Consider the following 23,450-nt stretch of genomic DNA (forward strand, 5'->3'; position numbering starts at 1 on the left):
ACCTAAGAATTTTCATTAGCACCTAAAAATTACTATTCTTTTTAACACTGTCAAACATGTGCTAATTCTTGCCCACTACTAAAGTCCATTATCCAACAGTTCGAACAGTTTTTCGTTTGACACCAACTCCCCCGCAAAAACCTCTTGCACGTATTGCGTGCCTATGTTTTGTGCAGTTGACGTGGCTTGATTATGAATTCAATTCTTTGTGTGTCATTTGTAATTTTTTTAAATTTTTTTTGTTCTTTAACCATGTAGCAACTCTGTAAATGTGTGATCAAGATCCCTCATCAGAAAATATGAACATGTTTGAAGTCATAAAAACAGAGTATGAGCTACAAAATGACTACATCACCCAGGGGGCAATAATACGATCTCGTGCCACCTGGTATGAACAAGGTGAAAAAAATAGTAAATATTTCTTAAATTTGGAAAATGCCAGAGGTAAGAAAAGTTCAATTCGGAAATTATTTAAAGATGATGACTCCTTAACTTCAGACCCTCAAGTGATTATGAAAGAACTTCGTTCCTTCTATTCTGATCTTTACCAAAACAAGAAGCTTAAGGAAGCTTAAAACTGGGCGGGAAATGACGTCTACATTAGAGATATCATATTGTTTGTGTTGAAATGAATTGGCCTTTCAGTGTATCGGTTTGAGACACTTTGAAAGATAATTGTAAAGGTGTAATTGTGATTTTTCTGAATGCTTTCGTGTTCGTCCTGAGGCGAAATTTTGATGATATTAGTTACCTTTAGTCTGAAAAGGCGATTCTTTTTGGACGGAGGTCATTTCGTATATTTTTGTATAGAAAGGACGTTTCGGTTGCCGGTAAGGTGCGGTTAGAGAAAGTTTGAAAAAGGGTTTTAAATTTTCTAAGTCATTTTCATCGACGCTTTGTCAAGTTATTCATGACGTCGTGAAGTTCTTAGTGTATTATACAGGTCTATATATACATGTATGTCGGTACAACGTGAAAATGGTAGGTTTTTGGCCGTGGTTATTCTGTATATTCGATTAATATAAGGAGTTGTTTCAAAGGAGTAAAGTCAGTTGTGCAAGTCATACAGAAGAAATGGAAAAGTTACTTTTGGTTTGCTTGATGGTGAGTGTGGTTGCGAGCTTTATGTAGGTAATCGTTGGCTGGTTTAGACGAGGGACAAAACGTGCGGTTGTGTGACTTGCTGGGAGAGAGACGCTTTTTTTTAGGTTTGTAAAAAATTTATGGGGAAGATGGATTATTGTCATGGATTGTTGTCAGGCACAGTTAATGGCTAGAGTGTGAAATATTATGGAAATAGCAATATATAAGTAATATATTATATATAGAGTACAATCATTGCTTTTCATTGTAATCACCAGCTGTGAGTACAGTTCATTGAGATTTTTCATTTTAAATAAATAAAAAGTGTATTTCATTATGTAAGTCGAGTGACGTTTGGGCCGTGACGTTGTTAGACAAATCACATGGCTTTAGTTAACTTCAAGTGAGTTGCAGAATTTACAAACTGAAGACTTTTATCCCTGAAACAGAAGTACGCGATTGCGTATAGTTCGTGTGTCGATTAAGAACATTTTTATTTTAAAGCAGAAGGCAAATGGAATGAAGCAAGAAGTGTAATTCCTCTACAGATTTTGTTTACTTTGTTTTATATTTTAGTTGCTTCGCGAGTGTGATGCATTACTCTGTAGAGGTGAAACGTCAAATCAGCTGATAAAGTTGAGTCAGAATCCATGAGTTTTGTTTGAACTATAATCCTTCTTGATAATTGTGAGATGGTTCTTTCTTGTGGATCCATTTCGTTAGTTGTTGCCTTTAATTCTTGTGTACTTGACTTGTTGTGAACCATGTATTTTCTTGCTCTGCAACTGAATAAAATGAGAGAAAGATCCTTTTAAGTTTTAGAACGAAGATAAGTTGAGTTTGTAGGAGGCTAGTAAATTTCTTTAAGATGAAACCGGCTGACATTTAATATTTTGGTTATCAAGGACTGGATAGCAAATTGATTTTGTTAACAATAGTTAAGTGTCTGAGAATTATGTTGGAGATATAGAGACCTAGAGTTAAGGAATGGAATGGTGTTGTTGAAGGATAACTGCGTTAGAGTATTCCAAATATGTGAGGCAGCGGGGTATGCGAGGCGAGGCAGTGAGGCATGGGAGGCGTGTAATCCCAATAAAAGGTACAGTAAAATAGAATAAAAAAGGGGACCAACACAAAAATCAAATAAAATGCGCAACAAAGCACCTGTCCATATATGTGTCCGATAAAAGAGTGTGTACTGTAAAGCAACATTTACTGTCATCTACCATAGGGGGGGGGGGGGGGGGGGGCTTATATCCGGATGTTTTTTTTGTTTCCATGTAGATGAGCTTATAACTAGACACGTTATAAGCAGGAGCACTTATAACCCTGATTTTTCGGTATGCGTTGATACTGTTGCATACACTGGTGCATCTAATATTAAGTTCCCAAGAAATTGTCAATTTACCACAAAGCTTCCCATACCTTTCACATCCTGATTGATATGCACGTAGCCACTAGTACTATCATCAGGTTACGGTATTTATTCGAATAAGCGCGGCGCTGTTTATTATATTTTTTTGCGCCTCAGATGCAGCGCTTATTGGATCGCGAGTGTGGCGCTTATTAAAAAATTGGATGCGCTATCTGTGGTGGTGTCACCATTCGTCTACTCCCGGCACTTCCACAAAATGCCACTAAAATTGTAAGTAAGGCCTTCACAACGGAACTATGTATTGCAAGAATTCTGAATAGAGACCTTAAGGTAATTCCCTTGAAATAGAACTGCTCATAGATTTCCAACCAAACTTTGCCAGTTGGTTGTTTACCTTAAGGGAAGTTAAATTTTGAAATAAATCAAAGATCTCTTCGAGATATCGACTTTTTTGCATGAAGTTAGTATGAGTAGAAGGTTTATCCTGGGCATTGTTGTTCGAACATATCATGGAAGAATGCAAACGTCTTTCAGTTCAAGCACTTTTTTTTATTTTCGCGGAGGAAATGCTGTATTTGTCAGTCGCGACGGCTTGGCACTTTGCAACTTTGGCTTAGTTAAAAATGGTAAACTGACGTTTGCCTTTAATCGAAATAGCCTTTGGGGATTTACAAACAAGAGGAAAACATAACTGGCAACACGTGAACAAAAGCAGATTTTAGCGAACAGATGAAATGCTTCCACACACAACAAGAAAAATTTTGTTCGAAACAACACAATGTGCTGTCCCCCTCCCCTCCATGGGTGGCCCCCATAGTAACAAAAATATCAATAACTTCGAGTCCAAATCAACATAACTTGATCTATTTATCATGCTGGAGAACACGGTGCAAAAATGTATTTTTCTTGGCGTTTACTGTCTTTTTATACCACAGCTTTGTGCATAACTTAATTCAAATTGCAGATTTTAGGAATGAGAAACTCCGTTAGCCTATAGCCTTCTCAGCCAGCAATCACTACCAAAGAGCTTTATCAATTTCAAGTCTGAAGCAGCTTAACATAAGATTCCAAACAAACCTACAAAAAAATCGCACTTGACATTAGCTTCATACATGTACCTGAAACTTTTCGATATTACTCTGATGCTCTACCATTATCAAAATTATCAAGGCATGCAAAATTATCAATGTTGGTTCAGTGGTATCTAAAAGCATCATACAGTACTGCATTGATAAGACCAGGTTCCAACTTTAAATCCCATCTTGAGCCTAATCCTTTTAGCTTACTATTTTAAAAAGCTAACTTTATAGAATCACTGCAAGTACCCACAATTACTTATACAAATTTTACTCGATATAATGTTCGCTAAGACGTAATTTTTTTTTAAACAAGGTTAAAAGGCTATAATATGTACAAATAAAAACCGAACGTTTTTTTTTTACTATAACGTCTGTTTTCCACTTTTCTATATTAAAAGAATTTTTTGTAACATTTTTATTAATCATTAAGTGAGAAAAAAAGATACAAAATCAAAAATTCTTTATTTTATTGTTGTAGAAGTTGGACCACATCATCCCCGATGTTTGTTGTTGATAATTCATGATTTAGACAAAAAAATCCCTTCTATTACCCCACCAGAGACAACAGGAAACCAAGTGATCTTTGGGAATGGGAAAGGGACACTGTGCATCTTTAGTTCTCAAAGGGCCAATTACTTCAGCACGTACCCTTCAACGGAGTTTACACCCCACCTTACCCACCCCTACACATGGTCTAACAAAGAATTCAAACAATTGTTATCGCTTTTTGCTTCAAGTTGATCATCATATTGTTTTCAGCAGTTAAAAATATTGTCATCTGACGCCCTATTTTTTTTCTATCAGAAAATAATATTTTGCTTAACTGAAGAAAAATGATCCATAACTCCCTCACAGAAGGAATTTTTCCTAAGACCCCCCCCCCCACCCCCACCCCCAACCTAAGGGAACCCTCCGGAAATCCAATTTAGCTTCATACCTTTCCTTACCGTTTTGGCCTTTGAGACCCCTCCCATCACCAGGAATTCCCAATCCCTTCTGTGGAGGAAGTATTGACATTTTCTGTAAACACAATTGAGAAATAAATTATAACATAAAACAGCCTTGCAATTAAATTCGGCACATGTGACCGGGCAAAAAAGCAACAGTTCACGCTGATATACTGCTAAATAAAAGAATGAGTAAAGCACTTTCTCTATGCAACATTTTGGTGTATTAGTTTAGTTCCACACTTCCAGTGGCAGTGAAAAAGCCAAACAATATTGGATACTGTAATGATTCTATTAAGCGCCCTCCTTCCAATAAGCGCCCCCCTTCGAATGTGTTTTTGTCAATAAGCGCCCCTATTCCAATAAGAGCCTCTATTCTAATAAGTGCCCCATTGTTATGAGCCTCTATTCTAATACCCCCCCCCCCCCTGTTGTGGATAACCATCCCTATTGAAGTCATCGATGCATTCTCCTTCCCAAAAGGATTGCAGCCTCTGGGGATGAAAATGTCATCAATGTCGAAAAGATAAACTCACAAACATTCACCGGACCGAACATGTATATATTTACTGCTAAAATAAACAATTCTTTTAAAAGTAACTGAACTTTCAACAATTTGTTACTGACAGTTTCTGTTATTGTTAGTTATTTCAATATATATTTAAGTTTTGTTTTGAACATTTGGTTTTTTCTCAAAAAATTAAATAAGTGCCCTGTCTCAATAAGCGCCCTTCCATGAGGTGCCAAAAGTAAATAAGCCCCCCGGGTGCTAATTAAATCGAATCATTTCGGAAATACTATTAGCTGTGCACTTATGAGTTATGCAGGTGCACTGACATGAAAATTGTATGCCAAAGCATCAACCAATTCATATCTAACCATAAAGTACTGTCGTCAATCTGTAGAAATTGTCCAACAGTTCATCGGATTATTTGAACATAATACATATGGAAAATCTGCCATATAAATGCATTTATTAATCATTATTAGCTGTTTTGTTGTTATCTGCTCACTCACAAGAATTGTGATAGCTGTCATTTGCATACTGTAGTGAAGCAAGTAATTCACTAAGACACCTTTCAATACTAGTAGAGAGGCTAATTTCTGTATTCTGAAGCTTGAATATCAAGTTTATAAATCATTTTAATGATTTATTAACTTGATATTCAATAATTAAAATTTTTAATGACCTTGACAATTGTAGTTAACACACCACAAGGTCAAATTATTTAAACAGCAAAGACACAGAAGCACCATTTATCCCATTGACCTCAATAAAAAAAATAAAATTCAGTAAATTATTTATAAGGTGGTCAAGGCATATCATTATCAACTTCACTGGTTTTGATCAGACGGACTAACTAATGGTGAACTTCACTTCCATTTCATCTCTCCCTTCAGGATATCACCTCCATATGATTGACAGAAGAAGATATATCATGTTAATTAATAAGTGTTGGATACATGAAAAAGTTAAAAAAAACTTGTATTGAAAATAATTAACTGGTTAGTAACAGCATACAATAACTGCTAGTAACACTTACCTGTCCCTGCCTCCTCCTCAGGCGCCTCGATTTTCTTTCTCCGACAAAGCGAGAACAAGAGAGGCGTCTGGGTACGAGGCCGTACCTGTTCTCCATTTTAAATAACGTTCCGGATAACAACTTTTCCATGGGTATCATGTGGAGCAACATGCCTGTGCTGTAAAGCCAAAATCTCTGTAAGCCATTGCCAACCCATCGCCTTTATCTTCACATAAAAAGCAACCTTTTTCTCCCTTCATGTGAGCTAATACAGCCTTTCCAGATTTAGGTATGCAGATGATAGCAGCAGTGTTCCTTGCACCACTTTGTTCCCATCAGTTGTTGAAACTATTATAACTCCTTAAATAAACAAAAACAAAATTGAGTTATTGAAAAAAACTTTTCAGTAATTTTACTTAATCAAAAAACAATAATAATGGGCCAAGTCCATTACCACCACCCCATTAATACAATCACCTACCTATAATAATTATAAAGCCCCTTCAAGTTGACCTGAGCAAATGCTCAGTACCAGTCATTTTCTTGTTTAAACTGCTAGAACACCTAGCTTTAATATTGTCACCTTGTGGCTCATTGGTGGCCACATGAATGGAATTACAATGTATTTATGATGAATGAGATGACTACATTGAATATATCAAACTCAAATGACAACACTACAGTGTATTGATTCTGTTGTTATCTACTGTAAGACAGCTAATTAATATATCTTTTTTGCCTAATCATGTGGAATTACCACTTCAGATAATATGCGTAGAGACCTAGAATTAGATGGGATTCCAGCTGAGATCCTGCCTAGAACTAGTTAGGATCCCAGGTGGGATCCCCCCTGGGATCAATGCACATGCAGCTAAAATTCCATGTGGAATTAGCAGCAGGTATCTCGAGTGGGATCCCACCTGGAGTAATTAGCAGGATCCTAGGTGACACCCCACCCAGGTCATTTTAGAATCCTTTAGGCAGCATCCCACGTGGGATGAACATACAGCAACCCAAGAAGGACTCACACAATCTCACCTTGCATTTTTACGTGAGTTCACCTGTCAAATATTCTTTTTAAATTTTCACAAGTCCAAATAACACCTTTAAAAAAACAAACGATTAAGTATAGTAAATATCTTGAAAGCACCACAATTGAGAAGGTAAGATAAAGAATTCATTTCACAGCTACCAACAATGTTATCATCCCTTATCCAGGGCTGTCATTAAGGGCTGTAACCCGTAACACCTGTTACGGCTGATCATGAGCTCACTCAATGTTACAGGTAAACATTTTGATTGGTGTTACTTTACAAGTTGCATTCAGAATGAAATGCTACGGGTGATAACTTCAATGTTTGGCTGCATAAAAACTTAATGACAGTCCTGCAAGTTATTGTCATCCACCTTTACACTTGATTGGTATTATAAGTATTTTACAAAGGAGTTCCATGGTGGGAGAACATAAGAGGCAGGGGAGTCCCCCCACTCACTTTTCTCCCAGGTACCTGGGATTTTACTTTCTTTCACTTGCATAACAAGTGAATGGCCTGCTAATGCCTGAGGGGAAGGGAGGAAAAAAAATCACTGGTCACAGTGCGTACAAACAAAACAACACTAAACAAATAACCCACTAAATGCAGTGAATTTTTCCACACACGAGTACTATGTATACACATGAACACAACACCAAAAAACCTTGCTGTAGTGATCTACAATTTACAGTTCTGTGATATCCATATTTTGAATGACGACTTCCACCGGGTTAGTAAAGACAGTCGATTATAAGGGGTCATACAGCAGGTCGTCACAAAAGTGCGAGGCAGCAAGGTGTGCGATCCATTCTAGTAAGCCAGCTAAATAGCAGATCAGAAAGCTTAAATATAGCACTCCGATTTAAACCTTTTCATTTGGAGTAGGGATTTTTGCCTCATATACCTCGCTGCCATGCCTCACACGCCTTGCTGCTTGCGCATGAGGGCCTATTTACATATAGTTCCAGAATGACTTATATTTCGGAACAAGTTCACAATGAATTTCGTTGACTGCATACATTCCACATGACATAATCGACCAGCTCAACCAAAGTCGTTTTCACGTGCGTAGTTTTCACTCAAGATCAAAACAAGATGGCGCATGTTTTGAGCAAACATGTTACCGGTATTTTTAATGCTCATGATGGCTATATCTGCAATTTTAACAAGCAATTTGACCATAGGGCTGCTTCTTCGGGCTAAACAGTAAACGCTATAATTTACATTTTTTTGCTCTGAGTTCAAACTGTGACCTCTGTATGTGGTTTCACAAGATGCGGTTTCATCTCGGAATCAAATTCATTTAAAAACCGGAATGAACTCATTCGGGAATGACTTGACTTTTGTCTTGGTATCATGTAAACAGATAGAGTGAAATATATCGGGATGGGATTAACTTGTTCCGGAATGAGTCATTCATGTGTCATGTTAACACTGGCCCTAAAACTCTCACACAGCAGCAAACCGCCAGGTTTTTTTCTTTTTAAAGAACAAATTGCTTGTATCGGTGTATGACCAATATTCAATAGGCTATCGGTTTTTAAACAACTTCATTCCATTTCGTAGCAGATCTATATGTGGGTTGTCCTAAAACCCGGAATGCCGGAAACCCGGAATGCCTGAAACCCGGAATGCCGGAAATCCGGATAAGAAAGCCCGGAATCTTAAAACCAAGAATGACCTTTTTGTGTACGCCTTTTTTCAATAAAATACGTGGAAATATGTTATTATTTATTTATTTTTTTTTTTTGGGGGGGGGGGGGATTGGGAAGTTTGTTACGAGTTTCCAATTACGTTGCGAGTTAGCGAATCAAATTGTCAATTTCGATACAAAGTTGCAAACTTCGGCCCGACTGAACTTCGCAATTTAGCTAGTAGAGGAGAAACAAAACATGTTGTTTCAAAGTAATGGCCATATCTGAACTCACTAAACAGTTCAAGTTGTTTTAATAATCGGATCGCCGGTCCAAAATCAAAGCGAAAGCTGGCAATAAAGGTCAATAAACATAGGAACGCGCAAACTACATTCTATTATAAACACATGTCATACCTGAACTCGTCTCTCATTACCGTCTGCCTTCAGTGCACAGCCTAATTCAACCTCCTCTCACAAGAAATTATTCCTGTCATCCTTACAAAATTCCTTTTCGGTTCATTTGGATTCCAAACGCACATTCAGGCGGCGACTCGCCATTCTCGTCCCCAGAGTCCACGATCCCTCTAGTCTCCACCGGTCAAATATGTCCGCTATTATTCAAAATGGCGTTTTTGGCACAACTTTTTTAATCTTTTCGTCTCGAAAACTTCGCATTCACCTGCTTCCTCCCCTGTCATCCAACTCATTCCTAGCGTTCCTCCTAATTCTACACAACATCGCATGACGTCTCTCCTTTTCCTTCAAAATATACGCCAACAACAAAACCTCATTAACGAAACAGCAGGGAGAATGAGGTATAAATTGTATAATGAGCTACCGAATCTATGAACTGGACTAACCGCCCAGTTAATAAGCCCGATGAAAACAGCAACGCCTTGACAGATTCGCTTCTGAGTAAAGTACATATCCCCAAATTAACGGTAGAACAAAGGAACAGATGTGAAGCAAAATTAACGGTAGGGGAATGTTTTAACACTTTAAAAACTTTTCAAAAGAACAAAACCCCAGGGAATGACGGTCTCACGGTAGAATTTTATTTAGTGTTTTGGTCGCTTCTGGGCAAACATCTGATCGATTGTTATAATTATGCACATGAACATGGCGAGCTTTCTAATTCTCAAAAGCAAGCTGTAATTACTTTGTTGGAAAAGAAAGACAAGGATAAAAGGTTGATTAAAAACTGGCGTCCCATTTCACTTATCAATGTTGACACTAAAATTGCTTCCAAAACGTTAGCCAAACGACTGGAACCAATTTTACCTGAGTTAATTCATTACAATCAAAATGCGTACGTGAAAGGAAAGTCGATTTTTGACGCGGTAAGAACCATCAATGATATTTTGGAATACACTAAATATAAGAAAATGTCGAGCATTCTTGTTGCTATTGATTTCGAAAAGGCTTTTGACTCTCTTGATCATACTTATCTTTTAAAAGTTCTGCACGCATTTAATTTTGGGCCATCCTTTATCCAATGGATCCGTACTTTTTACTCAAATATATCAAGTTGCATTATCAATAACGGCTTCACATCAGATTATTTCACAGTTGGTCGCGGTGTGCGGCAGGGAGACCCGTTATCACCTCTTCTCTTTATATTAGGTTTGGAGATTCTTGCATGTAGTATTCGACAAAATGAAAAGATTCAAGGTATTCAAATTGATAATTTTGAGGTTAAAGTGTCACTTTTTGCGGATGACCTGACTTGCTTTCTCCGAAACAGGTCCTCTTATGATTACTTAAAAGTTTGCCTTAGCGCTTTTTCGAAATGTTCTGGTCTTAGAGTTAATGAGGAGAAGACTGAATTTTTCAGTTTAGGCACGAGGAAATTAGAGCGTGAAATGTACCCTAATGAATTCAAAACTTCAATTAAAATTCTTGGTGTGTACTTTGACTACAATAACGTATCGAGGAATAAATCAAACTTTGAGTCTGCCCTTAAATCAATAAAAAAAGTATTAAACATGTGGAAGTGGAGAGGTCTGACACTCATCGGCAGAATTCAAATTGTTAAATCATTTGCCATACCCAAAATTATGTCCAAGGCTGGTCTAATTCGATTGTCAAGGGAATTTATTAAAGAAATTAATAAAGAACTTTACTCTTTTATTTGGAAGGGCAAAGATAAAATTAAACGTTCAGCCTTAATTAATGACATAGAGCATGGAGGTTTGAAAATGCTGGATCTTGAATCTATGATCTCTGCTCAACGAATCATTTGTCTGAAGAAATACACTGAGAATTATGACAGTCCCTGGAAGTATGTTCTGGATTTTTATCTCAAGAAGGTTGGCGGGAAATTTTTATTACATTGCAATTTTGACTGTCGTAAATTGTCCATTTCACTTCCTGACTTTTATAAGGAGTGCTTGCAAGCCTGGTCTTCTAAGGCTAATTATGATTTGACAACCTATAACGGGATAATGAACCAAATTATATGGAACAATAAGTATATTTTGAGTGAGGGAAAATCGATTTTTCAACCGATTTTCTATACGCAAGGAATTTTTAAGGTTGGCGATCTTGTTTCGAAGGAAGGTATTTTTCTCAAAAGTGACAAAATTCTCAGTTCTTCTTTATCTTCTGGTCACATTTTTGCTCTAATGGGGGTTATTGATGCTATCCCAAATGAATGGCGTTCTATAATTAAAACAAACCCTTATTTTGCTCCCTCTCCTTTGGATCAAACTTGTCTTGTATTAACAATTGCTGGTAAAACTATTGACCTTACTAATATCACATCTAAATTGGTTTATAGGGAATTTCGTTCTTTTAAGCAAACTTCACCCACCGCTAAAGCTAGAATTTTGACTAAATATCCGGATCTTTCTATAGACTGGAAAAGACTATATTCTTTGGCTTTTGAAACTACTCTGGATACAAAACTAAGAGAATTTCAATATAAATTATTAAACCTTATAGTTTTCACCAATAAAAAACTTTACCAGTTCAAAATGGTGGAATCCCCCTTATGTGTTTTCTGTAATGAATAAGAGGAATCCCTAGAGAATTTATTGTACTTTTGTAAGTCATCAACATTTTTTTGGAAAGAGCTCTTATCTTGGCTCGCAGATGAAGTCAATATTTTGCTTAATGTCTCTCATTTAGACATTTTGTTTGGAAAATTTGACCTTGACAAAGATTTTCTTTTAGTTAATCATATTATTTTGCTTGCTAAATACTTTATCTATAAATGTAAACTTTCCAAGAACTGTCCATCACTTATAGTTTTCAAAGCTAAGTTAAAAGCAACCTATAAATTGGAATTATATATAGCAAACAAGAATGGAGTTCTAATTAATCATTACAAAAAGTGGGATCATCTTCTCTTTTGGCTTTCTCGATGTTGATATTAACAATAGTTAAGTAAGCCTAAGTTGATGCTTTTGTTTTTGACTTTTTGACCTTAGTTAACAATTTTTCTTTGTTTTTTAATGCAGTTTTTCTTTTCTTTTTTGTCTTATTTTTGCACATAATTTATAACAAATATTTATATACTGTATCTTTTAGTAGTGTAGCTATATTTTGTAAGTAGAGTGGCATTTGTATCAGTATTGTAAGCCGAGCAAGAATATGTAATGTATTGTAATTAGGGTACCTGTATTAGTTCTTTTTTTTTTTGTTGTTGTTGTCTTTTTTGGTTTTTGTTTTTGTAAGCTTTGTGTAAAAATATCAATAAAAATGAAAAAAAAAAAAAACTCTGTAATGGTCCCAGGAAGATTTGCTTAGGGGTGGTGGGAGGGTAAACTTCTTGGAACCGTTACGTCGAGATTTGCAAATCATGCACTCCTACTCGAATGAACAGTTTCAACAAGTTTCCCTTCTCACCTCCCCTTAGGCGACGCTGGCAATTCCCCATCCTTCAGCTCACTTATGCAATTTTTTCCTACTCGAATTTTTCTCTCATAAGGTGCGTTCTTTGCCAACGCGTTTTTCCTTTGTTGCCCATTTTGCCACCTTCAATTTATTTTGCTTTATGCTCATTCTATAAGTGACTCAAAAGACGAGTCAAACTGAAAATAAAAACCTTCATGCATCCATTGAAATTTGTCTCCAGTTACGATCTGCTGGGGTTTTTTCGGAGTCGTGAACGAGAAATAGCCACTATGGTCTTCATCGCTTTCCTCATTGGCCTACAAATCGAAACATGGCGTTGTAAAAAGTCAAAATTCGATAATTTTCACTGATCTTCACTACAGATGCATACAACAACCGTAAAATAGCCACGTTGAGGACCCGTTGGGTTTGTTGGTGCTGTTTTTTTAGCCTGCGAATACGTAGTAGCGCGAGCGAATGAGAGGCGGCTGTATTCGCAGGCTACTGTTTTTTTTTTTTGAAGAAAATTTCTGTCTTTTTAATCGATTTTAACTCCATTAAAAAAGCGTGTGACCTTTAGAAGGAAACAGTTTCTTTAATTTATTTTCGACACGAATAATGTCTGATAACGGAAGATTTTGAAAAGCATTTCAGAATAAATGCTAACGCTATAGAAACATAATGTTTCGGCGACGACATGTCAACATTATCAAATACAAATTTTACAAGGTACGTAACGATATTTTAAGAAAAAAAAGTGTGAAATAAAACTACATTACAATAAATGAGGCGTGGAAAACAGAAAATAGTACATAACTAAGTAAACAACCGTTTAACTGGAATGGAGTCAGTTTGAATGTTAAAAGATGATTTCTTTTTCCTAATTAGGATCATTTCGTAAATTAAGCACTCAAACTTTCCACGTCATTTCTTTAGGATGGCAAATTGGTTGTGAAGATTGGTTGGCTTTTGATTGTGTTTTATTTCAATAATTGGTCTGCTTTGAACTTGCAAAAATAGAGTGAGTTGGTTTCTAAAACGGTTGTCAAATTTCAGAAATTTTGAGACGCCAGATTGCGAAATTAAAATCCGCAAACTGATCCTTTCGTTTTTCATCCTTCACTTGAATTGTTTATCAAAACGAAAACTGTTAATTTAAATGATCTGAAAATGCCTTACAGATGTCAGGTTCGCGCGGGATCACTTTACCTGTTAGCAGTTGTTGAAAATTTTCAACTTACAATTATATGACAAAAGAAACAAGTATAAAGCGGTTTTCAATTGAGTGTCGAAAGTAATCCGCGTTTGCTCTTTTTTGGTAGAGATTGTTATTACTGTTAACATAGAAAGGACTGGGAGGGGTAGGCTAGGGGAATGTTCTATTGCATTACTGCGCTTAGTGATTGGTTCCCAAAATCCGCGCCACTTTCACAACCAATCAGAAGTAAAACCAAAACCAATCGTGACTCGTTCGCGCACGTTTTTTCGCGCTTCGTGCCGGTTACATGCATTTGCTTCGCGTTTTGATTGGTTCACTGTCGATCACTGGATTGCCTGCGTCCTTTGTCATTGGCCAGAGTGATTACTTTAGCTTTCAGAAAGCTTAAATTTTCGAAAGTTATTTTCTCCATGCAATCTTCTATACAAGGATAGAGAAGAAAAACTTCACATGTGTAAAATGATTTCGGCTTGCTAGCTGTTGCTTGTTTATTTCTAATGCTTGTTGTGCAATCAGTGAGTTTTCTCAAAATCAGTTACCTGATCTTATTCGTTTTAACTTCTTCGCTTGTTGATTAGAACAAGACTAAATAGGCTAAAAATAACTTAGAAATGCCTTGTTCGCGCAGCTGCTGAAAAGCGGCAACTAAATTATAGGACTAAAGAAAGAAGTGTATATTCTGACACTATATTCTTACACCTTTGATCTGAATTTCTACTCGCGCTATTTTTCGCTTCAAGCTCGAAGGACTACGAAAAAGAGAAACTTCTCGTAGTCTATATATGTCTCGTTCGCGGAAAAAAGTTCAGTTGTTTTAAGCTGTTGAATAGTGGCAACTAATTAATTTTATAGGAGAAAAGAACAGTTTACCCATCTTAAATTGAAGGATTTACTCGAGAGTGTCCATTTGTTATAAAAGCAGAAAGAAAACGCCCACAGTTGAGTACCTTTTCGCTGATTGGCCAAAACAAGTTTGATTTTGCGTTCCGACTTTATTCGTTACTGAGCTTAATCAGCTTATTAAAACTGGAACAATGGAGAGGATTGCATTACCGAAAGAAAGTTGCCTTACCTTTCGGCCCAAAGAACAGAGTATTATACTGAATTACCTACTTCTATAAAGAATAGCCATAAAATAATTCTAAAATGCAAATGAGAGAACGATAAATCAAAACATGAGTTAACATGAAAAATGCCAGGTGGTTAAAAGAGTTATAAGCAAAAACCGCACTTTGTAAGAACACAGTTTTCAGCAGACAGGAGAGAGAAAGCTTCACTGAATTCAACAGCTCAGTAAGAATAATCGAAAAAATAAAGCGATGAACACGAACGGAAGCCAGCCAAGCCAAGAGGTGATACCATCCGCGTGCCAAGTCTATCAGATCTTATTGGGAGGAATGTTGCCGCCTTCTGCCATTGAAGCTAGAGCCTTTCTTATCTTCCTCGCAGTTATCAACATTGTCACATCTCCTTTCACTGCTGCCTTGAACACGTTGGTGATAATAGCTGTGAAAATGAAAGCCCGACTTAGAGCCAACAAGTCTAACATACTACTGGCGTGTCTGGCCACGACTGATTTGATGGTGGGTGTGATTGTTCAACCCTTGGTTGCAGCGTTACTGATAACCTTCGTTCTCGGTGAAACAACGGCTGGATCGTGTGCATTACAAAATGTCGCACAATTTTTGTCCATTACTTTGTGTAACAATTCCCTTATCCACCTGGCGTTAATAAGTGGGGAAAGATATCTCGCCATGAAGCACACTTTCGCGTACAGTACCGGACTTGTCACGGAAGCTCGTTTGCTAATTGGTTCTGCTCTGGCGTGGTTCTTTTCCCTTATTTTGCACATTCCTCTTTTCTTCGACAAGACTGTATTTTTCTTCAGCAGTAACATATTTATAACCGTGTCTCTTGTCATAATCTTCTTCTGCCAAATCACGGTCTATAGTGAAGTTCGCCGACACGAAAAGGAAATTTCAACTCAGCAAGTTACAGAAGAGGCAAGGCAGAAATTTTTGAAAGACAAAAAGGCCTTTAAACTGACAACTATTATCGTTTCAGTGCTAATTCTTTGTTTTATACCTCTTTGCGTTTTTAGACTTCTTTTAATAAACTATCAAAACATGTCTATTCAAACACGGTATGCAGGTATGTTCTCAGCTGTGTTTATATTAATTTCGAACTCGTTGCTTAATCCACTTATCTACTCGGTCAGAATGAGACAGTTTCGCGTAGCCTTTATTGAGTTAACTTTCAGAACTACAAACATTGCCGAAGCCGAAGAAATTGAGGCGCGAGTGTTTGGATCGCCCAACAATGTGGTCAGACTTGAAGCAGAACAAAGAGAGGAAGAAAATTTGGATGACCAACAAAACGCGGAACAAGCAAATGTAAACAGCATTAACAATGATAATAAGATTCTGCCTCAGCACGAAAACCATATCGAACAACTGAACTGGAACCAGATCATGAAACCTTTACAGCGCCGCCATAGTACATAAAATGCCCACTAAACATTGAAGTCAATTTGTAAATATCATGAGCAGCATTTAAACGTTGGCGTTATAAAAATAATTCTGCTTTTGCATTATTAAGTCTATTAAAAATAAAAATAAAATGGTATTCCACCGTACCGAAAAAAATGTCGACTGGTACATCTACCCTATAATTCGTAGCGCGCGAAAACGCTAAAAACGCCCATAAAAACGCACAGAAAAGCTCTAAAAAATTCTAACGCTGTATGGACAACGTCGTTACTACAAGAAAGAATTTCACAGAAACGTGACTGTCTTTTTGCCCTATTTGCTGTGTAAGGTTTGCAAGGAATTGTGGTAAAATGTATAAAAATGTAAAATGCCGTCTGCTCTCTTGCCATCTTTTTCCGTATGGTAGATTGAACGCTATTTATTTATGAAATAATTTCTGCAATACTTCGAAAAAATGGGGAAATCCTCTGCATGCGTTTGTTTTTTTTTTCCGGCTGATTCTCGCATGACCTTTTGGTTAATAATGAACTCTATGATTAGTGGGGCGGATGAGGGTTACTAGTCCATCACCCACCAGAATTTGGAAATTGAAATCAGTTAGATAATGGAACAAACTCCAAAACGCAAACTCTTTAACTCGAGGCCGGTGTTTATGTCCAGTTTCATTAACATGAAGCGACTAATGTAAATCCTGACGATTGAGGGAGTAAACTGGCTTCCAAGAACACAACACACTTAGCACAGTGACCCAGGCCAGGACTCGATCCCAGTCCGATTGATCCGGAGTCCAGATCACTATCCACACACTAGCAGTTAGCCATCGCTGTGAAACAGCTCCCCACCCCCACCTCCTAAATAAAAAGGTCCTTTTAAACTCCTGAATGACAGCTTTCCGTATCCTTTTGTATACTCCGCTTTCAATTCAACCAAAAATTCAGGAATAGGACGGATATATCCTGGATTGAAAATTTCTAGAAAATCGGAACAACCGGAAAATACCGTTCCATTTGACCATTCTCAGTTTTTTCGAGCCGAAATAGAACGTTTACGCTTAGTCAAGGGCGATTTCCATTCGACCAAAGTGAGCTCCAACCGAAAAAAAACTGTTCCATTCGCCACACGGAATAGTCCCCGGAGTCTTCGCCGGAATTTTAATCGAATGGAAAGCGCCCAAGATGTTTTGGCCAGCGGTTACTAAAAACGAAAGGGTAGGTACTTCATATATGGTAAAGTAGGAAAAATGGCGCCGAAGAAGCAGACTTTTAGGCATATCACAGACTTTTAGGTCGTTATACTTGGCCCATTGTTGACATTCACAGGCAAAAAAGGCTAAATATGCTCTGAATGGAAGAAACGCTTATTTATGATGTCAGAAACAGCTGTAATGTCGTTCGAAGACGATAAATTTCGTTGGAAGGACGCGGCTCACAGAATCTTGAACCTGCAGCAGTCATCTTCCGGGGGGACATTAAACACAAACTTGAATGTTATACTGGATGAGCTTAATTCTTTAGACTATGCAACAAGTATCGTCGAGAACGAAGAGGTGAGGACACTAAACAATAAGAGTAGTCAGCTTGTTGAATGTTTCACATTTAACCAAGAACACATTTCACCAAAGACCGAATATAATTTTATTTGTGTTGAGCTAGCGAGGCATTCGACATTTTATTATATATGGGTAACTCTTCACCTCAACTGAGGTAAGTTTAAGGTCAAATTCCCGCCTAATGGAAATCAAGTCTCCTCCTACGGTCCCCTTGCCTCCTAAAATAATATGTTTTAGGACAGGGGTATTTTGCCAGGTTGCAGAATGCAGAACGCTTAACACAGAATAATGGTGACGGAACGGCAGTAGTATAACGTTCTGCGACATTTGCAGACTGCAGAATAAGAGAATATATTGTGTTACCATTACCATTATTAAAAGCTTACCATAAACAGGCTAACCGAAGTGCTATTCAGGCTAACTGGAGTGAATAGTAGGCTAACCGGAGTGCTAAGTAGGCTAACCTGAGTGAAAAATCTGCATTCTGCAGCCTGCAAATGTCAGACACCGATTGTATAATGTCCTAACTGACAAATACATGTAAAAGCTAACCTCGAGCAAACTGGAGTGAAAGCTAACCAAACCACAAGCAAACTGGGGGAAGCTAACCGCATGCAAACCGGAGTGAAGCTAACTGCAAGCAAACCGGAGTGATGGGGGTGAATAGGTTCCTGGATCATTGGATTTGGCCTCAAAATGCACCCAGAATGCGTGGACTCGCAGACTTCAAAAATACAGCAGATTGGGGATTAGCTGAGATCATTGGCAGATTCTGGACTCTTCATGACAGCAAGCTCTGATTGTGGACTCCAAAATGAAGTTCGGATCACTTTGGTCCATCTTCGTCAGGATTTGTTGCAAAAACAAGCAATAAAACGAAATATCTTAAAAAATTGGCATAAAAACAGCATCTATCCTCAGTAGCAGGCAAACTATACCCCACATAGTTTTCAAGTAATGTGGATTCAGATTTGAATGACAGTAGTGGTGGATTTACAGATTTGGCAACAGATCAGCAGATTTGCCTATCCTACTCACCCCCCTTCATAAAGACACTATCAAAAAACAACATGACAATCTTTTTTTTAAATCCTCAGGATGCTTTACATGTGTTGTCTAAGTGTTGCACACTTGTTCACTCCAGTGGAAATGACGATTTCCTAGTCACCAAGTTATGTCAGCTTATAGTCAATGTAATAGCAAAACAAAAGGTATGTCAACTCTCCCAGATCCGGACCAAATCTCCTGGTCTCTAGTCTTGTAAAGTAAGTACATGTAAGTAGAGTCTCTGTTCGAGCTTAGTGGCCCATCAGGCTGGAGCTTTTCCCGGTTTCAGTAGCGTGAAGCGATAAGGAGTATTTCTAATCCCCCCTGATTGGGATGCTAGTCCCTCTCAGGGTTACCCTCCAGCATTAAATTCCATATACACCTGGGTGGAGAGAGGCACTATGAGAGTTAAGTGTCTTGCCCAAGAACACAACACAGTGACCCTGGCCAGGGCTCAAACCAGGACTGTTTAATCCAGTCTCCTGTACAGGTCACTCAATCTCTCTGACATTCAGGTTTTTGAGCCACAGATGGCAACCTGAAGGCAGCTATTATTGTTTTTGGCATGTTCTCACCTCCGACAAATGAGTTGGAAAGCCCCGGTTTTAGCATTCATAACATGATGTTATGGACAATAAGTCAATAATACACACCAAAGAAGAGATAAGTTGACTTCCAGTTGCTGCCTGTTGCTCAAAAACAACTGCCTAGTTCCCTAGTTCTGATCCCTGTTAACACACAGGTTAGTTTGATTGAAGAGAGGTCTGAAATTCAACCAGAAAAGTTTGTGCTTATGACATAGGGTGCTTTCCATTAAGCCAAATATTTTGGAAATTTCAGTCAGAAGTCAAATGGGAAGGTTTGTTTTGGTTTCAGTCTGACCTGAATATTCGTGACCACCACCTCTGGACGTGGTCCACTTTGACCGGTCGGCCCAAAATTTACTGTTCCATTTTGACAATCTGTTCAGTTGTCTTACATTAGTTCAGTAGCTTCTCACAGATGCGGGGAACTGGGAAAGGAATGCAAAATGGAAAGGACCGTTCCACTCGGTTGGCATAGATAAGGCAGATGTTGAACATTCCATATTTTAACAGTCAGTTCCTATTGGTTGGACCGGTCACACTATCCATCCAGTCTTGAATTGGTTGTTACTTGCAGATGACAAATTAAAAATGGACACTAACCAATCAGTTCACTTTTTATAGTGCCTCTCTACACCCAGGTGTATAAACGGGTACGAGCAAATTTAATGCTGGAGGTAACCCTGCAGTGGACTAGCATCCCATCAGTAGAACTACTTCTTATCACTTAATGTTACAGAAAGTGGGATAATAAAGTCCGGCTGATGGGCCACTAGGCTTGAATACAGACTTTATGTTCACATATTCCATCAGTGTAAATTTTTGGGTTGAATTCCATACATCTCTTAAGTGAGGTAATAATTGATTGCATAACAAGAGACACCTGTTTGCTCAGGTCATTCACAGTTGACACTTGACTTTATTACAGGTCACACTTAACCAAGAAACACTGAATGACCTTGTGAGCTTCCTTGTAAACTGTATCAAGACATGTAAAAAGTGGACACTATTGAACATTACAAGGGCTTTAGGAACTACTCTCTATGAAAAAGGATGTCTGTGTGAACAGGTACGTATTATTTTACATTTTACATGTTGTAGTTCAATTTTAACCTCTGGTTTATTTTATTTTTTCAAACCAGTTCATTTTTTTAACCAGCTTATTTATCAGCTGTCTGAAAAGGGCTTTTATATTTTGGTGTGTGGTGAAAAAAAAATGGGGTGGGGAGAGGGGGGTGAAAGGGTATGTTGTAAGTCTACCATGAGCTCTGAGTGGAGATGTAGACTACATATCTGTCTAAAATCAGGTGGTTGTTGTCAGCATTTAATTTTTTTTGTCCAAAAAAGGCATAAACCCTAAACTGTGTGGTCATTTGACTTACTTGTAATCATATGATAATTCAATATGCCAACAGCAAACAATTTTTTTTTCTTTCTTTAGTTTGGTGACAGCCTATTGGGTACAGATGGTGTCCTGGTAAGGCTGTGCAGGGATAAGTCACAGGATACTGATGTTCTATGCAGTGCTATCCAGTGTGTTGCAAATGTTTGCATGAGGTACATGTCATAAACATGTTGTGGTGTTAATTTATCTTTGGTTTAAAATTAATAATTAAAACCAGTTATTTCTTGTTAATTATTTATTAACATTATCTGAAGCAAAAGGAAATAAAGAAAGAAAATTTAAACCAAAGAAACATTTCAACCACAACATAGTGACTGCTTATGTCGTGCAGTCTTGACAAGCCAGTGATTTCTGAACTCAATGTCCATGGTCAAGTAGGGTATTCTTGTACTGAATTCCGTTTCTTAATGTAACCGTCTGAATTGATTCATTTAAGTACTCAGGAGTGTATTTGTCCGCTGCGTAACATATTACGGTATATTTTGATCGCTTGATAAAGCAAATCAGTTCAGATTAAATAATTCCATAAAAATATAGCTTGCAGTTGCAGTCTCATTAATTGAGTTATTTTTTCAAAATAGCTCTTTAGTCGGCGCGATGTTCCGTGACTCAGTGGGTCAGTGAAGTACGTTTGTTTGTCACACCAAATGAATCAGATTTCAGGTACTATCAGAACCAATCAAATTGCAGTTTATAAAGGCGAAGTAATCTGACGAAATTATGTGTCGCAGCGTGTCGCAGTTCGTTTTCGTTGAAAGATTAATTGGCGAGTTCTGAATTATCATGGATTTGAAACGTATTCGTAGTTTGCGAATCAAATTGTGAGCTTCGATACAAAGTTCCCAACTTCGGCCCGAATCCTTCTGTAGTTATGTTATCAAAAAGGGCTTTGCTACGCTAAACTGTTGGAAACAAATGTCATAAAAATAAAAAACTTTTATGTTCAGCGAGCCGTAAACATGTTGTCTCGAACAAATTAGTCTTCCCTGTCGCGTCGCGTCGCCTTCGATTAAAATCAATTTTACATATGGTTAAACCATCCAGTTTCATCCGGTTTACAAACGCAGAAGACTTGAAATTGAAGACAGTGAAGATTATGCCTCACAGAAATCGTTAAATATGTGTTTTCATACAAAAAAGTTAAAATTTGACCAAATTTCTACATGCATGATATTTATTTATCGGCAAATCACTTGCGTGATCGCTGATGCGAAACGTTGTCTTGCACTTCAAGCTACTTTCCTTGACAAGTTCTAAAATCTTTGAGTTCAGAAATCGCCATGACTTTCGAGCAACATGTCTTGTTTCTCCTCAACTACCAAACTTGGAAAGTTCAGTCGGGCCGAAGTCGGGAAATTTGTATCGATGTTTGCAATTTGATTCGCAAACTCGCACCGTAATTGGCAACTTTATTACAAAGTTTTCAATTTCCCAACAAACTTCGCAAAGCGGGCGGCCAAAGTAAAATGAAATCAACTGTAAAACATTTCGTTCAAACATTTAACATTTAACATTTCGTTCAAACATTGAACCGGTACAAGTAACTTTACTGTTAAAAGCAACTACGATCGATAGCAAAAACAGAATAAGAGCGTGTCATTTCGTGACAACTTGATAACTCAATTAGTTCTTGTTTGTTGAATAGAATTTACGTTGTGAATGAACAAAAATCTTTGTTGAACAGTTTTGACAGGAAACAAATACTCCAGGTGTACTGCGCTTTAAAGAACTTTTCCGAAGAGAGTGATTTTTTATTTGATTCGTTTATTACTTCGTTTATTATAGTACTTTTCGTTCAATGTCTATATGGAGACGTGGCTTTTTCGAGAAAAACAAGGGTATCGTGTTACGTTCGTTTTAAAAAAAACAAAGGTATCATGTTACAAAAGTGAGAAAAACAACGGTATCATGTTACAGTGTTTGGCAAAAAGCCAAAAGTATTCCGTAACAAACAAAAGTAACCCGTTACGGTTGCTAAAAAGCTAGCAACAAAATAACCGCTTTAAACAGAATAAGAATGTGCCATTTTGTGACATTTTGACAATTGAATTAGTTTTGTTTTTTAATTAAATGATGAAAATTAACGAATTAAATAAAACAGTTCTGAAGTATCAAAATGCATGTAAAAATTATTTTGTTTGCAAGCAAACTTTGTGCAAAAAAGTGACTCCGTAGGGCGCCATACACAAATAGCTCAACCCATGGCATAAACCATCCCAATCACCCAGTTTCACCCCAAGCCAACCCATAAATTGAAAAAATAACTCCTGCACGCTTAGCGTGCCTATGTTTTCTCTCAAGCTTTCAATAGTTTACTATTAAAATTATACAATTTTATAACCTGTAATCCTTTATTGAAGTGATTTTTCTCTCACAAAGTCATGGTAGTAATATCTTTTTTAGTAATATTTTTAGTTTACCGGGTAATACCTGAACCTGACCCCACAAGCATTGTGCTTAAAACCCTTATCATGTTTAAATAAAGGAGATGAAGATGGCCTCAACAGAAACCTTTTCCCATGAATTAAACCAAAGAGTAGTGATAACACCAGACAGCAGTAGCGGCAGATTTTTTAGACATCCTTTCTGGAAGCATGTGACCAGAGAGGGATGTCTGAAATTCAGGCTAATGAAAACCATCAT

The 23,450-nt window shown here is 37.5% G+C and overlaps 3 protein-coding genes across 10 annotated transcripts in view; 2 read left to right on the forward strand and 1 right to left on the reverse strand.

Annotated features, from left to right (window-relative positions):
- Nucleotides 1-1,330: 1,330 nt before the first annotated feature.
- LOC144647087 (uncharacterized) lies at nucleotides 1,331-9,208 on the reverse strand. Of its 8 annotated transcripts, none has more exons than XM_078506832.1 (5): nucleotides 9,092-9,208; nucleotides 7,046-7,111; nucleotides 6,029-6,367; nucleotides 4,475-4,557; nucleotides 1,331-1,868 (listed from the first exon to the last, which is right to left on the reverse strand). In XM_078506832.1, the coding sequence occupies exons 3-5, from the start codon at nucleotides 6,176-6,178 to the stop codon at nucleotides 1,649-1,651; spliced, it is 453 nt and encodes a 150-aa protein (XP_078362958.1). In that variant the 5' UTR covers nucleotides 6,179-6,367; nucleotides 7,046-7,111; nucleotides 9,092-9,208; the 3' UTR covers nucleotides 1,331-1,648. The 8 variants fall into 8 exon arrangements, 5 of the variants coding, with proteins under 5 accessions (XP_078362958.1, XP_078362959.1, XP_078362960.1 ...); XM_078506833.1 differs by lacking the exon at nucleotides 9,092-9,208 and adding an exon at nucleotides 7,448-8,040; XM_078506834.1 differs by lacking the exon at nucleotides 9,092-9,208 and adding an exon at nucleotides 7,501-8,039.
- A 5,751-nt stretch (nucleotides 9,209-14,959) lies between these two features.
- On the forward strand, nucleotides 14,960-16,237 carry LOC144645910 (adenosine receptor A1-like). Its single transcript, XM_078505431.1, has one exon. It carries the CDS (start codon nucleotides 15,053-15,055, stop codon nucleotides 16,235-16,237), a length of 1,185 nt encoding a protein of 394 aa, XP_078361557.1. The 5' UTR covers nucleotides 14,960-15,052.
- Nucleotides 16,238-17,422: 1,185 nt separating this feature from the next.
- Nucleotides 17,423-23,450, forward strand: part of LOC144647104 (HEAT repeat-containing protein 6-like) — a 30,749-nt gene continuing 24,721 nt past the window's right edge. The window contains exons 1-4 of the mRNA XM_078506859.1: nucleotides 17,423-17,768; nucleotides 18,869-18,982; nucleotides 20,331-20,471; nucleotides 20,844-20,959. Coding sequence (XP_078362985.1) covers nucleotides 17,586-17,768; nucleotides 18,869-18,982; nucleotides 20,331-20,471; nucleotides 20,844-20,959 — 554 coding nt within the window. The 5' untranslated portion in view covers nucleotides 17,423-17,585. The remainder of the gene's footprint in view (nucleotides 17,769-18,868; nucleotides 18,983-20,330; nucleotides 20,472-20,843; nucleotides 20,960-23,450) is intronic.

Source organism: Oculina patagonica, chromosome 3 (assembly GCF_052425735.1).
Source record: "Oculina patagonica isolate OP01 chromosome 3, crgOcupat, whole genome shotgun sequence".
NCBI lineage: Eukaryota > Metazoa > Cnidaria > Anthozoa > Scleractinia > Oculinidae > Oculina > Oculina patagonica.